We start from the raw sequence: 17,136 nt of genomic DNA on the forward strand, positions 1-17,136 counted from the left end.
AACAAATATTTCTCAAATTTCATAGTCAATATAAGCTGGGAATTTCAAGAATCTAAAACTCACACGAAGAGACACTCAACTCCTTTCAAGACTTTTTCAAATGTGCGTGACAAGGTTCAGATGTGTAAAGTCATTAATTATATTTAATGAATTAACTAAGCTACATTAATTTTCTAATATTCAATAATCATATTAGAGTGGAATACCAAATCCTCTTTCAGTCTGCAAATGGTAACTCAGAGATGTACAAGCATGAATTGACAAGATTAGTCTCCGAAATGTGTGTGCACGTATATACCTAATACACAGTTCACTTCATTTTTTCTAAAAGGGAGAACATGACAACATAGTGAATTAAACAGATAGATGGACGATATACTTTTGTATATATGCACTCTAGATAGCACAGTTTGTGTTTTAATAGTATGGTATTGCATTAAAATGGCAATGAATTCAATCCTTAAATGAGGATACCAAAAGAATTTGGTTCCTTATGTAGTTTAATAGCTTAGGTTTTACTAGGCAGCAGTTTTACTAGCACATAAACAATATTGTATTTACAATGTGTGCTATTACAGAAATAGTACTAGATTAAGCATTACTTTTCTACATTCTCTACAGAATGCTTAATTTTTTGTAAAGACCTTCAGTTATTTAACTATTTGTTTAGAGAAGAGCAAGTTGTATTTTAAAATGCTGAAGTAGATTCTTATAATCATCATGATTAGTGTCATCTGATCATAATACAAGTGCAACTAAAACAGCTGCCATGTCAGCTTCTCTTCAGGAACAAAGTCTTAATCATAAATCAATTGAATGACTAATTTAACATTGTTAATGTTAAAGTAGTAGTGCCTTGGAATCATTCCAGTTTTTATACCTTTCAAAAGGTCAATACACTTACTCTAAAACACAAAAGTCCTATCATTCACACTGTTTTCTTCTTCTCTAAGATTGAAAAATGACATGTTATCATTTAAATGCTAGTATGTTTTTACCACTAATTAAAAATGTTCATTTGTTCAGAAAGGGTGAGACACAGCAAGTACAAATGGTCTAGGTTTAGTTCCCCAAGTTCTTCTTGTGCCCACCATAACCTTAAAACATCTATTTGATGATGCTGTAAATACAACTCCATTGTAAAAGACCTATGAAAATGTTTACTGCTGCATTCTTCCTGAATTAACATTCACTTCCTTTATAGCATTACCACAAATTAAACCAAGAAATATTTTTTTGCTAGCTGAGCAACTAATTCAACTGTAGTTCAGATTAATAGCATGAACCAAAAAGCACAAATTAAAATACAGCTGCCAATAAAATATATTCTAATCATTTGCATCTGTCTGCACTGCCCCCAAAGGCTCACCATTAATTACACTCCTCATAATAAAATTTGATTTTGCACTTTAATGCAAAATATATACTGCATAAAAAAAGAGGATTTAAAGATCAGCCACTGCCAGGATGAAGGAAAAAATGGTCATCATTCTGACTTCAGTAGATGCCATTCCATATCACACAATGTTTCCCACTCATAAATACATGACAAATACTTCCTCAATCATTTTTTACGAGCAGGGATGCACAGGGGGTTGTCAATGGCTAGCTTGAGGGAAAATAGGAACAGCAGGCGGCAGAAACTGTACTGAAAATGGTTATGTGGTAAATTCTCTTCTGCAACATCACTCAGCTATCCCAGGCTTTGATCTTTCAGCTACAATTACACTAACGTCCACAAAATCTGGATTAAAAAAAAAAAAACTTCAACCAACAGTTCTGCATAAATGCAGTAGGATTTTGACTATTATTTCATAATAATATAAATACAATATTTACAAATTTAAAAGTCATAATATGTATGCCAAGTTTTACATTCTATCATCACCACAACTGGCCTAACACACACACAAAATGGGGTGTCTGATGACAGCTAAATCACAAATCATAGACTGCTGTCTCCAAGCAGTCTGTCTTATCATTGAAGTCTAAGAAATTATATTTACTATACAATTAGAGGCAGTGAGCGATACCTGTGATCACCCCAATGCAGATGTGATGATGTATTCTCAATAAGGAAACTGACGCAGTCATTTTCACATAAACTTTGATGCATATTGTTATTATGGCATTTTTGAAACCTTTACAATAGCACTTAATTCAGAATGCTAAATTTACTGCATTACATTTGTGTGAAACTTAAAAATGTCTTCCAGATCACAATATTTTCCAGTTGAGCAACCCTACCTTCAAAGTTTTCTGAAGACTAGATGTAACCCATTACAGAGAAATAAAGGTTTTGCCGAGATTGTTTTCTGAACTGAAGTTTTAAAATGACCACTAAAAGAAGTTCAACTATGTCACTTACAATAAATATAAATGCACTATAACATTAGGAACATAGCAGTTTATAGTTCAAATAATGTAACAGAATTCATTCTAATAACTTATTGGAGTTAACCATGTGAGATTAATTATTGTTTTGGCTTCCAGTCTATGAATGTTTATTTTTCAGTTTAAAGCCTTCTCACTCTTTGATATCATATGGAAATGAGAAATTTTAATGGAAAATTGAAACCATGTGCATCTAAGTACTTAATGAAGTACAGGGACAGTGAGAGGGTATGTTTTAGAAGAATTCTGATATACTATTCTGGATACATTTACAAAGGACTAAACTAATATAACCAAATCTTAAGTGTGTTTCACAGTAACATTTTTGTATACCATGACATTTGTAGCAAAAACAAAGTAGACTGTTTTAATTAATATTCCCTTTTAATGAAATAGATTAAGGTGCCTCTTCCTCAAAACCACTGTTTTATCTCATCTGAAACTTTTTCAGGCAAGCTAATGCAACATTATTTTCAAACACCAGATTTCTACTGTATCCCCACACTTTGGGAGTGGATCTTAATCTTGGTCACTGCTTGTTTGACAGACAGCTTATCCTGCAGCCATTATATATGAATTCATACTGACAACAAGGTGAAAGTTTCTGAACTGCATGTGACAAACAGTTCGTAAGATAATTTTTTAAGTTATAAGAACTGATGCACAAGGCTGAACTATATGAGACACATAATTCTCTGCATACATATGCGATACTCTACTTCCTTTTTAGCATGCTCCCTCATATTGATTTTTTTCTTTAACATGTAATAAATAAGGCTTGAATGAATACGGACAGATTTCTAAAGTTAAATATTACTAGCAACTTAAAAGTATTTTTGCATAGTTAAGTGTGTGTGTGGGAGTCCTTCAGTGATGTAGTTAAAAAAATACTAAAAGATAGGTAAATTTACTACTTGATTTTGTAAATCTGTAGGAGTTTTTACTTCTACAGCATTGCAACAGATGAGGTAATAGGTACATTGCCAATATTAGCGTTAAGATTTACTCTATGTACAAAAAACATGACTAACCATTATTTTGACAAACAATAAGGTGCCATTGAAAAGCACTGTGAATTAAAAAAAATAAAGTCAACTTCAGTAAACTCACCATTTGTTTTTCTTTCTAATGTAGTCTTTTTCAGAGAGGTTAACCAAGTAGATCATTGGTTTTGAAGTTAAAAACAAGTGTTTGTTTAGCACATCAATCTAAAGGACAGGAAATAAAAACGACACTAAAACACATTAAAAGATACCTACACTGAAGTACTACCAGATATATATAGATATATATGAAATCTGTTTAATCTCTGAAGTAGAAAAGTAAATTGTTAAAAGCAATTCACATGGTTTGCAAATAATGGCATTAATTAACTGGAGTTAAATTAAATGGTTTAAATAAAGATCTGATACACTTATGGGTTTTTTTAAAAGAAAAGACATTAGATTTAGTGGATGAGGTAATAGTTATAAGCCTACCTCTTTGTCATTCCAATCATGATAGAAACGGACTGGCTTTTTTTCATCTATTACCCAGCTTTTGATTTTGCACATTATGTCCTGTGTAGAATTAAAAAGAAACAAAAGACATTAAAGTATGAGGGACACAATTACTTCTCATAAGGGAGTCATTTTAGATAGCAGTATGGTATGTATCTTTTAATTAAATTATATATAGAATGAATGAAAGGGACACTGGAGTCACATGAGGCCTAAGAGTAGATGAACATGGAATAACCCTTTCAGTCCCTTCACTGAAAAATACAGGTTATACTTTCTTCTCCCAAGCTGAATGAAAAGATGTATCTATAAATTTAAAACTGCTTTCCAAAACTTCATATTGGCCTATTAATTAAGCATCCCATATATAAGAGAAACATGCTACAGTGGCAAAAGAATATGCGCAGAAAGTGACATGTTTGTTTTAAAAACACTGATAGCAGAAGAAATTGAGCTGATTACTGATAATCCACACTTCAAGATATTAATTCAAATGACCAAAGGCCTCCATATTCTACATTAATTTTTTATCAACACCTTCTCCTTTCCTCCAAAAATGAAACCTGCCAAAGCTTCCATTACACAATGGCAAGAGCCTTGCACTGGTGACCTCCAACCAGCTGCATTCACTTTCAGAACATCTCTCCCTGCAGGAAATCTAAAGGCCTTTTAGTTAGCAAGCTAGTGTGCATTCAGAAGGAGTAACTGCAGGAAGAGCCCAATGTGCTTTGTTTCTCTGGCCTTTCTTCACAGAAAGATTAATCATCTGTGAAATGGAAACGGCAAACAGCAAGTGACACAAACTGAACCCTTCAAGCCTTTCCTCATCAGTTTTGTGGTTCTGAATCTGAAAGCTGCGTGTGGCAAGGTTTGCCTTACAGGCAGGTGTTAATAAAAGGCTCTTAGGTCTGAAAGGTCAAACCAAGCTCTTCTAGAAGTAGTACATTTTAGTGTCAATTTTTGTCAGAAATAATTTATGGTCATGCTCTAAACATTGCATTTCATGAAAGTTACCACTAGCATGGTATTCAATTAAAGAATTTAACATGATTTTCTAGTCACTAAATTTTTATTTAAGGCACATGTTTACCTTGTTAATAAATAGGTCAAGCATTTATAAATATACAGCCTTAGTATTCACTATACTACTATTCGTAATCTTGCAATTGCTTCAGGGGGAAAAACAAGAGGAAAGCTCTTCTAAATCTTAGATCCTGATTTGTAACCCTCCAGGAGTAGGGCACCCCATAGATTTTAACAAGAAAGGGGCAAGCTGAAAACTTTTAATGAAACATAACATGTTCTGCCTAAGAATAATCACTTTTACTCTCCTATAACTGATTTTCACTCATAAATGTTTTAAAAGTGGCTAATGTAACACCATTTCCTACAAGGAGAAGATCAAAGTGCTATATTACAAATGCATTATGATTAAAAAAGCACTGTGCAGCCTTGCTATTAAATGTTCTTTAAACCCTAAAAGGCTTCCCATAGATCTCACTTGGCACTGCATATACAACCTTTGACAAGTAATGTAGACCATTTTTATTCATTGCCTAAAATTGTAGGCAATTATGTGCGTCACACTGGCCACCTGCAAGTTCTGAATGCCTGCTCCAGTTGTCAGAGCTAAAAACTAATGTCGGAGGGGATTAATCTAGGGGGAGAGAGTCCTCTTTAATGGCTCCAGCAGGTGAAATGGCCCAGCTGGTTACTATGATGAGTGGCCAGAATAGCTTATGTAGAGACATGCAACAAGATTACACACTTTAAAAAAAACATAGTAGAACTATCTTATCTTTGGTCCCTACCTATGTTTTGTGCTTTATTCAATTAATAAATAATTCACGCAAGCTTAAAATATGTGTTAAGTTATTCTTAGACTTCATTATAAGAACAATTCCTCAAACAATCCTACTTAACTAGTGGAGGAATTTTATATTGTTTTCTGGTTTTAGAATAATTATTTCAATTTTAAAAGCCATTAACATCGAAAAACAAAACCAAATATTCTATAGTGTAAATTAGATGGTAAAATCTTTGGGGCTCCACATCGTAATGACAGAAATCTGTCTTGTATATTTGATTTATCCTTCAATTATCCCTGCACAAACAGCAATTAAAATATCCATGAAGTTTTTCCATTCCTACCTAAATCGTTCAGTTGACCTTATTGAATGTAATACAAAAAAGGAATTAATATGAAAGATATTCCTCTAGTTCAAACGTTGGTACCAAAACTCATGCTTTGACAAAATAGATCAAATATAATTATTATTCAAACATTTCAGGCACAATGATTGTTGCAATTATTATTAGAACAACCATTGTGCATCAACACCAGAAGTATGGACGGAGGACTACTCTCAACAGCTGCTCTTCAACTGTAACACCCCCCTCCTCTTGAAATTTGTCAAAATCCTGAGCTAAAGCATCTACTAAAAGTGTTTACAAGACTTTTCTGGACTTGTTTTCAATGACCAGAGTTAAACAGGCATGACATTTTTAACATTGATATGCCATCTAAAATACTGCATATTTTAATTGATGTTTTATGTATTGCTTGAATGTGTTACTCACTCCAAGCCCTCCAGGTAGGATAACACTGGAGATGAAATAAACTGAAATTGAATTATTTTCCTCGGGTACCAAGTGTATTAGGGCAGTCCTATGTCAAAACAATAGACTGACACATGCATATCTGAAATTATGTTCCTAGAATTATGATTTTCTTTTTAAGCGTTGAAGAAAATTCTGAGCAAGGTGACTCAGGGCTGGTCCTCCATCTTATCCCACCCAACATATCAGAACACTTGTTTGAATGTTTTTCCAATATTTTGCCTTCTAAGAATAATAATATACAGAGACTACCAAATTTTACCAAGGCAATGGAAAGACTGGGACAGTTACCAGCAAGCCTTCCTACATACTGTCCATGATTCAGCAAGTCCCTAGTTATGTTCTGTGAGTAGCTAAGATTTCTCTTGTTCTTTTCATTCCAGCAGGTGTCTTCCTCTTTCTCTCTCCTTCTCACCCCCCTACCACCATCACGCAACTGAGAAGCCACGCTTTAAAACTTTTGGAGGAAAACGACAATAAAACCACCAGCATGTGCTCTGGAGACTTGCTGGACCACAGGCATTATGAGTGATTATGGTTTTCTACCGATGTAAAGCACTGCAAATATGACACTGCTTCTGGCTTTAGAGACCAGGGAAATGGATCAAAGAAAGAATTATATCAAATAAATCAGTGTTTTCTGAAACAATATTCAGACAACTGGACTTAAGTGAGTAGCGTGCAAGTACAGATAAAACACAGCGGAATAAGAGTTCACTACCATTCATGCCAGACCAGTGGTTAAGGGGGTAATGTTTTCTTTACAGTAAATTCCTATTCCTCTAGATTTGTAGAGGGCAGTCTCTCTGATCTAGTTTTCACTGAGGTGGGTAAACTGGTGTCAAGCCTGTACCACTTCAGACAGCAGTCAAGGCTTAGATAACTGAATGCTCCTCCATAGAAAATATAGTCCCTCTCCTCTCTATATAAAACTAGATGTTAAGGAGGTTTCTACGCCTAGCCTTCTCCTTGGCATGCTATTTTTATGTGCAGGGAATTGTTTTTGTATGGATGAGCATTCCACACCATGTCAGCCACCACCTGCAGTCTGAAGTGGTACAGCACAGACACAGGTTTACCACCCCAATGAGAACTAAGCATACATCTGGGACAGCATCTCCTCCTGGTCAGAAGAGAGGATCATCTTTGATCTCACTAGAAGGATTAGGTGGATGGCCACAACTGGGAGAGCAGAGAATGCTGTCCATCTGGGGAAAAAAATCACAGTAACTGGATAACAACATATAACTACAACTAGGTAACAAACTTATAACATTTAAGGAGAGAGAAAAAGCTTTAGTAAAAGTAAAAACAACATATTCTGTGTGGCCTGCCTCCCTCCCCACGTGCCTAAGAGTATATCAACAAGAACACACAAATTGACTTTTGTACAAGAAAAATCAGAATTTATGGTAAACATCAGCCTTATTCTGCCCCCTGCTTGACAGAGGGCAGTCTCTAGGAAGACTGGGAAGTTACAAAAAAACCCCTGCACTCTGCTTCAAGCAGGCCTGTGGTTTGAGTATGGCCACACCTCAAGGAACAGCACTCTCTGCAAAACCCTCCATCCAAAGGGCAGAAGATCTTCTTTATAATGCCTGATGATTATGTGAACAGGTGCCCATATTGAAGACCTACAAATCTCCTCCAAGGGAGATCAGCCTCCAAATACTACAGAGGTAACTGCTCCTCCTATCACTGGGTGAGCGGTAATACCAAGAAGTGACATCTTTCCTACTGCAGAAACAGTAGCCTCTCCACATCATCTGGACAGTGTAGCACTGGATACTTTCTTACTCATTGAGTATGACTTGAAAGACCAGAAAAGAGCTTGCATATTTGTAGTGTAAGCTGCTCTTTCAAGGTAGAATCTCAGGGAACTTCCCTGCCAATCGACAAATTAAGCTAGTGCAAACATCTGCCAAACTAACTCCTGAGATCTGTGAAAAGGCTGAGACATGATCAATACCCTGTTTTTTTCTAAAAATACACAATTCCTTATTGTGTATCACAGCACACCAACTTCTGAGATTCTCCAAATTGCAATAATATCCAGTTCAAAGGGAGAACACATCAGAGCCTGACAGCATATGGAAAGTCCATGGACGGATGAAGGGATGCTTTAGCGCAACACCATATAGAAACATTTGAACATGATGTTTTTCCTGTTCACAGTCCAACATCCAGTTCAGGGGAGATTCCTTGGTGTTGAGCTTTCTCTGCAGATCCTGCAGAAGTCCTGTTATCTCTGCCTTGTCCAGGTGTAAGTTCATTCTGGCACACAAACTGGTGAAGGATTTCTGTGTACTGCATATCCTACTGTTATGATCTTTGTTAGGAGGTGGACAAGGTTTTCTAAGAATAACCCACTGCCATTAAAGCCTTCCAGGCTGCTAACTGGAGCAAGTCGATCTGCAGATGTAGTATTGGCCTCTGAGAGAGGAAGTCCACCTTGCTCACTAAACGGCAGTGTCAGCTGACACACAGGAGGGATAATTCCAAAAATTCCTTCCTAGAGTGGGTCCATTATGGTGACTTCTGTTCAATGATTTCAAATCTACTGAAGGAATTAATAGAGTAGCACAGAATGGGAAGCCTTCTAGCAAACTGGACAGAGAGCATCTTTCCTACATGATAAAATACACTGATGAGATAACACAAACCTGTCCAACAGTTAGTTTTCTGGGAAATAGTCCACCACTTATGAGCCTTCTCTGAATCTTCTTGCAACTTGCTAGAATGCTTGGAGCTGGAGTTTACATTTGGACGGTAGAACTGTCTGTCTGCTGAGCCAGACTACTCTCACATTTGACATCCCAGCTACAGTCTCCATTCTGATGAAGATAAGTTTGCTCTCTACCCAAACTAGAAGTTTTCTGGCTTCTGTTTGAAGCAATATCAAACATGTTTCCCCCCTGTGTTTACATATGCCCTTGCTGAGGTGGTGTTAACGTGTATGAGCATGTGACTGCTCCATATCCTGTGCCTGAAGGCCATTAATACCATCCTGGACTTAGCATCTGATCAGGTTCCTTGAGCCACCAGTTCTTGGAAGTGGACTCTAAAACTGATGAGGCTCATGTCCATACAGATAAAAATCCTTTCTGGATACTTCAGAGGCATTCCCTAGAACAGTCTGTCCAAGGCCAGCCACTAATCCACCAGTCTTTGCATCCTTTCCAGAACAGAGTCTAGAATGTGATTCTGTATAGTGAACTATAGCTGGAATAGAAGCAACATCTTCTGTAGGGATCAAATATGAAATTTTGCCCATGCCCAATATCCTGGCAGGAGACAAACATTCCAAACCACTGAGATAAAACAAAAACTTCAAAGTTTATAACCTACTTTTCACCCACAGATCTACAACATAGCTTAAAAATACAGAAAATAGCTCTGTGATTTCCACCTGGAGAGATCTCTATGACCTTCGTGTTCTCACTGTCAGGATTCGCTCTCAGAGAGGAATATATAGGCTTTCAGAGTGCCCAAGACACACATACCAGTTCAAGCACTGTATCAGTTGAAAAGCAGCCTTTTCTGTGTTGGCAATGAAGGCAGGCTCCTCCCAGCACCCAATCATCACTTGCAAATCTTCCCTGGTTTGTCCTCTACTGTGGCCAAATTAAGGTATTGTCTAGCCAAGTATAAACCCTGGACTCAAGAGAAAGGCAATGAACGCTACCAGGGCTTTATGAATACACCAGGAGCCATTGTCAACCAGAACAGGAAAGTTCAATATTGAAAGTTCCTTGTTGTACAAGAACCATAGAAACCTCTTAAGATTCAGTCTGATCGTAGTATTTAAGCAGGCCCCTGAAAGATCTATGGCAGCAAGGAAATCTCCCTTATGTAGAACTGCTGCAATGGAATAAAGAGTTTCCACGTGGAAACATTTCTGTTCTTTTTTGTAATTGTGAAATAAATTGAGCGGACCCAAGGAATTCCCTAGGAAAGGGAATTGGTTCTATGAAGTTAGTGTCTATAACATACTGTGCAGCTTCCAGAAGGGTTTGATTTATATCTGTCAAGAAACTCCAAGACGCACCCCTCCCTGACCATTGTCAGCAGCCAGGTATCCAATGTGTGGCTGGCCAATTTGGATGCAAAGTTCTGGAGAGGACACCCTATCAGATGAGAGAGTATGGGAAGGATAAGAACTTGCATCATATAGAGCACAGTTTCTTTGCCCTTCCTTGGGATAAACAGAGGGGCCAAGGAAGTGGATGGAGTATTTTCTCTGCCAGTGTATTTGGCGAAAATCCAGAGACACACCGTCTCTGGATTCCTATGGCTTGAAAAAACAGCTTGGCACCCCCAAGGGAATGCTGATGATTGGCCTTGTGCTCTGTCATCTTAACCACACGAAAGACTTTCTTCTTATCCTTCATTTCAACTGGGATAGACAAAAGAGGAGATCCAAAGAGCTTACCACCTGCTAATGGAAGTTGGCCAAATGTGACTCAAAGCCTGGATCTTCATCCCAGCCTTTTTGCCAAAGTTTTCTGTTTACCACTAAACTGGAAGCAATGATTCACACTTCAAGTTGCACAGCATCTATACAAGGATCTACCAGCAAGACAGCTCTCAGGAAAACTGTCCTAAGCCCATCCATGATGGTCTTGGACATCTCTGGTTGCAGAGAGATCTTCTGTCCAAAAGTACATTCAACCTTGGTGAACAGAGAGTTGGTAATTATGTGGTACTGCCACAGCTGAAAGCTTTAAATCTCTTCCTGAAAACTGCCACTGTCCACTTGTTGTAGGAGTCCTTGAGGGATCCTTCACAATCAGCTGGCAAGACTGCTTTGGGTTACAAGGTTGGTATAGGAGCTTCCACCTGTGGGATCTTAAATGGTTCCCATGCCATCTGTAAAAACGAAGTGTCTGTTAGCTAGTTTGGGTAAAGTCTTTTTCCTGGATTTGAACATCCTATCTGTAACAAAAGAGTATGGCAAAGGGATGACAGATGCTTTTGGAAGTTAGGAAGCCAGGAAACCTTCCTTTACAGATCTTTCCCCATCCTGCATCTCCTCAGAAAGCTGGAAGGTATGACTAGGTTTAATAAGATAGATATAAGCTCAGCCAGGATCAATCTATCATGTCTGGTGTCAGACAGAGATAGGGATGTACGAAAGGGACTTACCTTGTCCCACAGCTTTTTTCGCAGTGGGGGGAAGGCGCTTCGCTTCTCCCCCCGAAGTTCATGCGAGCAGGGGGTGTCTTCCCGCCTCGCCCGGCTGAAATTCAGGCCGGGGGGGAGGCTTCCCGCCTCGCCCCTGGCCGAAATTCAGGCCGGGGAGAAGCACCCCGTCTCCCCGGCCGCGAACTTCAAAAGAAAAGTTAAAAAAAACAACAACGCCCCGTGAAAGGCTAAGTGACGATTTACATAGCCTATCACGGCTGACTTTGCAAATCTAGCCGTGATAGGCTATGTTAATCGTCACGTAGCCTATCACGGGGGCGTTTTTTGTTTTTTGTTAACTTTTCTTGAAATGGCGGCGGCAGCAGCCAGTCGAAAGACCAGCTGCCGCCGCCGCCCCTGTCAAAGCCCTGCCGAACCGCCGCTGCGACCCGCCACCGGGAGCGAAATTCGGGAAAGGTAAGTCCCATCCTGGGGGGGGCGGGAGAATTTCTCCCCGAAACTACTTTGGGGGGCCGAATACGTTGGCACTCGGCCCCCCGAAGTTTCGGCGAGAAATTCTCTGACACCCCTAGACAGAGATAACCCTTTTCCCCCTCAAGGTTTACACTGTACACTCTGAAGTGAACCAAAGGATCTAAGAGCTTCATTGGGTGGTACAGAAATACATACATACATCTTCCAGAGCACACAGGAAATATGATTCTTGTGGACCTTTTTGCTCCCTTGCAGCTCTGAGGAAGAGAAGAGTATGAAACCTCTTCAGTGAAACCACATCAAGCCCTGTCTGCTTATTAGAGGGTGGGGGGTAATCTTGCTATCTGTACGGGGAAAAGTAGTGCCCCACATAGAGCTGTAGGGGTACCATGGCATTTGTGTGTTTTTTTCTCAAATATGATCTAGATGCGGTTCTCAAAAAGCTATGAGATGGAAAGCCAAAACTCAAGGTACCAGAGGGGAAGCAGTACTTTATGAGTTAGTGCTTGGACTGCCATAAGAACATAAGAGGAGCCATGCTGGATCAGACCAAGGGTCCATCTAGTCCAGCATTCTGTTCACACAGTGGCTGTCAAGGGCTCCTTGGAGGCCTCTCTCAGTCTAATCCAGTAGCTAAGTCCAGACACAGACAAAGGGATTCCTTTCAAAGCTTTATTCTTCTTTTACAACTTCACAACTCTACCGTTTGCAACTAGATCTGAGCAGCACAGTACCTATGCCCTACGTTGGAACAGTTGGTCCCCGTTTGAAAGGGAATTACTGGAGGACCCCTGAACTTAAGGACTAGAGAGAGTCCCTCCCCTTTTCCCTTGGATCCTCTGGGCGCAGTCGTTGTTTGCGCGCCAACCGGGCACTACGCCTCCTTTCTGCACCCTCCATTTGGCGCCGCTCTCTGCGTCGGCGTCGCACGTCCACCAAGTCTGCTATCTGTGCTTGGTCACTCCCTGGACTGCTATCTAAGCTAGGAATGCTGGTGGGAGGAATCTCCGTCAGCTGTTGGCCCTGGGAAAGAGGAGCGCACTCCTCTCCCAGGAGCGACTCCTCTTCCTCAGAATCAGAACTACTCTGGGATTCTATGGGCTCAGTCTCCACCCTGACATCGGCCAACCAGCTGTCGACCAGGAACCCACAAGCAGGGCATGAGCACAACAGCACCCTCCCGCCCATGTTCCCCAGCAACTGGTGTGCATAGGCTCACTGCCTCTGGTACTGGAAGTAGCACATAGCCATCAAGACCAGTAGCCACAGATAGCCTTTTCCTCCAGGGATTTGTCTAACCCCCTTTTAAAGCCATCCAAACTGGTGGCCATCACTACATCATGTGGTAGCGAGTTCCATAGTTTAAATATGCACTGTGTGAAGAAGTACTTCCTTTTATCTGTCCTGAATGGCCCTGTACGCCCCTTCCAACCCTACTATACTATTCTATGATTCTATGAATCTCCCACCAATCAGCTTCATAGGATGACCCTGGGTTCTAGTATTTTGAGAGAGAGAGAAAAATGTCTCCCTATCCACATTCTCCACACCATGCACCATTTTGTACACCTCTATCATGTCTCCCCTTACCCTCCTTTTTTCCAAGCTAAACAATCCCAGCTCTTATAACCTTCTCTCATAGGGGACATGCTCCAGCCCCTTGATCATTTTAGTTGCCCTTTTCTGCATCTTTCCCAGCTCTACAATATCATTTTTTAGGTGTGGTGACCAGAACTGGACACAGTATTCCAAGTGTGGTCACACTATAGATTTGTATAGGGGCAGTATGATGTTGGCAGTTTTATTCTCAATCCCTTTTCTAATTATGCCTAACATGGAGTTTGCCTTTTTTTTTTTTTTTTTTTTTTACAAAGGCTGCATACTGGGTTTACATCTTCATTGAGCTGTCCACCGCAACCCCAAGATCTCTCTCCTGGTCAGTCACCGCTAGCTCAGATCCCAGCAGGCTATACTTACAATTGGGGTTTTTCACCCCAACGTGCATCATTTTACACTTGCTTACATTGAACTGCATTTGCCATTTAGATGCCAATTCTCCCAGTTTGGAGAGATCCTTTTGGAGCTCTTCACAATCCCTTTTTGTTTTAACTACCCTAAATAATTTGGTGTCATCACCAAACTTGGCCATGTCACTGCTCACTCCTAATTCCAGATCATTTATGAACAGGTTGAAAAGCATTGGTCCTAATACAGATCGCTGTGGGACCCAACTATCTACTTCCCTCCACTGGGAGAATTTACCATTTATTCCTACTCTCCGCTTTCTGTTCTTTAACTAGTTACTGATCCATAAGATCCTTATGGAGAGGATCCATAAGATCCTCTCCTCTTATTCCATGACTGCTAAGTTTGCTAAGTCTTTGGTGAGAGACTTTGTCAAAAGCCTTTTGGAAGTCCAAGTAAACAATGTCTACTGGATCACCCCTGCTACGTGTTTACTGACACTCTCAAAGACGTCTAACAGGTTAGTGAGATAGGATTTACCTTTATGGAAGCCGTGTTCATTCTTTTTCAGCAGGGCTTGTCCTTCTATATGCTTACTAATTTTATCTTTAATAATGTCTTCAACCAATTTACCCAGAACAGACGTTAAGCTAACCAGCCTGTAATGTCCTGGATCCCCCCTGGATCCCTTTTTGAAAACTGGTGTTACATTGGCCATCTTTCAGTCTTCTGGTATAGAGGCTGATCTTAGGGACATGTTGCATATTTTGGTTAGAAGACCAGCAATTTCATATTTGCGTCCATTGAGAACACTAGGATGGATACCATCTGTGCCTGGTGATGTATTTGCTTTCCATTTATCATCAGTCCAAAGAATCTTATCCCAGAACTGGGCAGGCTTTTTTAGGTGTTTGCTGGCAAAGGCTAATCTGGCCTTTCAGTTCTTGAGCGTTACCAGTGGTTTGCACCTTGTTGTGAAGCCTCTGTATTTACATTCATAAAACCGTCTCTTGACTGTAGATGTTGACAATGACATGTTTACCTCTGCAAGAGCGTTCTTGACCTGGCTAGATGTTGTGAAAGGGTTCCTCTTCACCATGAGCGGCATTCTGCGGTCATCCACTTTAGTTGTCTTCCATGGTCTGCCAGGCCTTTTGCTGTAGCTGAGCTTGCCAGTTAATTCCTTCTTTTTCAGGATGTTCCAAACTGTTGTATTGGCCACTCCCACTGTTTTTGCTATCCCTCTGATGGGTTTATTTTGTTTCCTCAGCCTACTGATGGCCTCCTTCACTCGCATGGACACCTCTGTGGACCTCATGTTGGGAGTTCCAATGAACAGCTACCAAATGCAAATGTAACACTCAGAACCACCTCCAGGCCTTTCATCTGCTTGCTTGGTCATGGGGTACCCAGGAAACAGGCCACACCTGGCCATGCAGCTGCTTGTCAGTCATTCGTTCCATTACTTATGAGCCACCAATGATGGGTGTGTGTGTATGCCACTGGCTGTACTTCCTGAATGGTTAGTGCCCCACTTTTGTCAAACCCCTTGAATTACAGCTGGAAGTCCTGACTTCGCTCCCATCTGGGTGTGATTCCTTTCAACTTCAATGTGGTGGTGTACAGAGGCCAACTGCCAAAACAGTTATCCTTGTTCCAATATTTCTGGCCCTGGCTGTATTTAACGAATTCTTTATTGTTGGCCTTGATATTGTTCGTGATATGCTTCAAACTGCTTTTTTGCATCTCTTATTGTCTGCTTGCATCGTCTTTGTGCAAGCTTGTGCTCCCTTTTGTTTTCCTCACTTGGGCAAGATTTCCATTTTCTGAAAGATGCTCTCTTTTCTCTAATAGCTCCCTTAACACTGCTCGTTAACCATGCTGGCAACCTTTTGGACTTGGTGCTACCTTTCCTAATCTGTGGTATACATTTTAGCTGGGCTTCTATTATTGTGGTTTTGAGTAATCTCCAAACATTTTGAAGGGATTTAATTCTTTTGACTCCCCCTTTTAGCTTCCGTTTCACCAGTTCCCTCATTTTAGAGAAGTTCCCTCTTTTGAAGTCACATGTGACTGTGTTGGACTTTCTGGGCAATTTTCCACTGAAATATATATTAAATCTGATAGCACTGTGGTCGCTACCATGGGAATAGATTCACCTGCTAGTCTTTGTTTTCAATGTAAGGTTTTAAACTTACGGTTTTTATATTATGTCTTACTATGTTATTGTATATTGTGGTTTTAAATTTTGTTTTGTAAACTGGCCAGAGAACTTCAGCTGATGGGTAATATCAAAATGTAATAAATAAATAAACAAACAAAATATGACAACATTTATGCCTTTTCTTTCATGTGCTTTCAGAGCTATTTTATTTATTAATTTATTTAAGATATTTCTTGGCTGCTTTCACAGGTGGGCAAATTAAAAGGGCCTCTCTTTCTGATCTTAAAATGTGGTCAGGCTGATATGGGTGAAGGTGGTCCTTCAGGTACCTTGGTCCCAAACCGTTTAAGGCTTTAAAGGTCAAAATCAGCACTTTGAATTGGGCTTGGAAATGCACCAGTAACCAGTACCAGCTGGCACAGTATAAGCATTATATAATCGAATTGCCTCACCCCCACCAATACTCGGGTGGCCACATTCTGCACAAGGTGGAGTTTCTGAACCATCTTCAAATGCACTATATAGTGCATGTATAGTGTAATGCACTATACATGAACCCATGTATAGTGCATTACAGTAGTCCAGCCTGGACATGACTAGGGCATGGATAACTGAGGCAAGGTCCATCCTCTCCAGATAGGCTGGTAAAAAGCACTCCTGGACACTGCAGTCACCTGGGCTTCCCCAGTTAACTCAGAGTCCAGGAGACTCCCAGACCACGCACTTGGTCGTTCAGTAAAAACTGTTTTAAACTAGAAGACACAGAAACTGATTCTGTGTTTTTACTCTAGGTTAACTAGATTCAGACTTTGAAATAATTCTTTGCTGGAGGAAGACCTGCTTTTCCATGCTCAACAATATACATAAACTCATTTT

At 40.0% G+C, this 17,136-nt stretch overlaps 1 protein-coding gene across 3 annotated transcripts in view; it reads right to left on the reverse strand.

Annotated features, from left to right (window-relative positions):
- OLA1 (Obg like ATPase 1) overlaps window positions 1-17,136 on the reverse strand; it is a 137,076-nt gene that overhangs the window by 54,876 nt on the left and 65,064 nt on the right. For all 3 annotated transcript variants that reach the window (XM_084813133.1, XM_084813142.1, XM_084813124.1), the window contains exons 6-7: window positions 3,873-3,953; window positions 3,505-3,602 (exon numbers count right to left, since the gene is read on the reverse strand). In XM_084813133.1, the coding sequence (XP_084669259.1) occupies window positions 3,505-3,602; window positions 3,873-3,953 (179 nt within the window). The remainder of the gene's footprint in view (window positions 1-3,504; window positions 3,603-3,872; window positions 3,954-17,136) is intronic.

Source organism: Heloderma suspectum, chromosome 1 (assembly GCF_057233095.1).
Source record: "Heloderma suspectum isolate Gila_16-S chromosome 1, 16-S_ref, whole genome shotgun sequence".
NCBI classification, from domain to species: Eukaryota; Metazoa; Chordata; class Lepidosauria; order Squamata; family Helodermatidae; genus Heloderma; species Heloderma suspectum.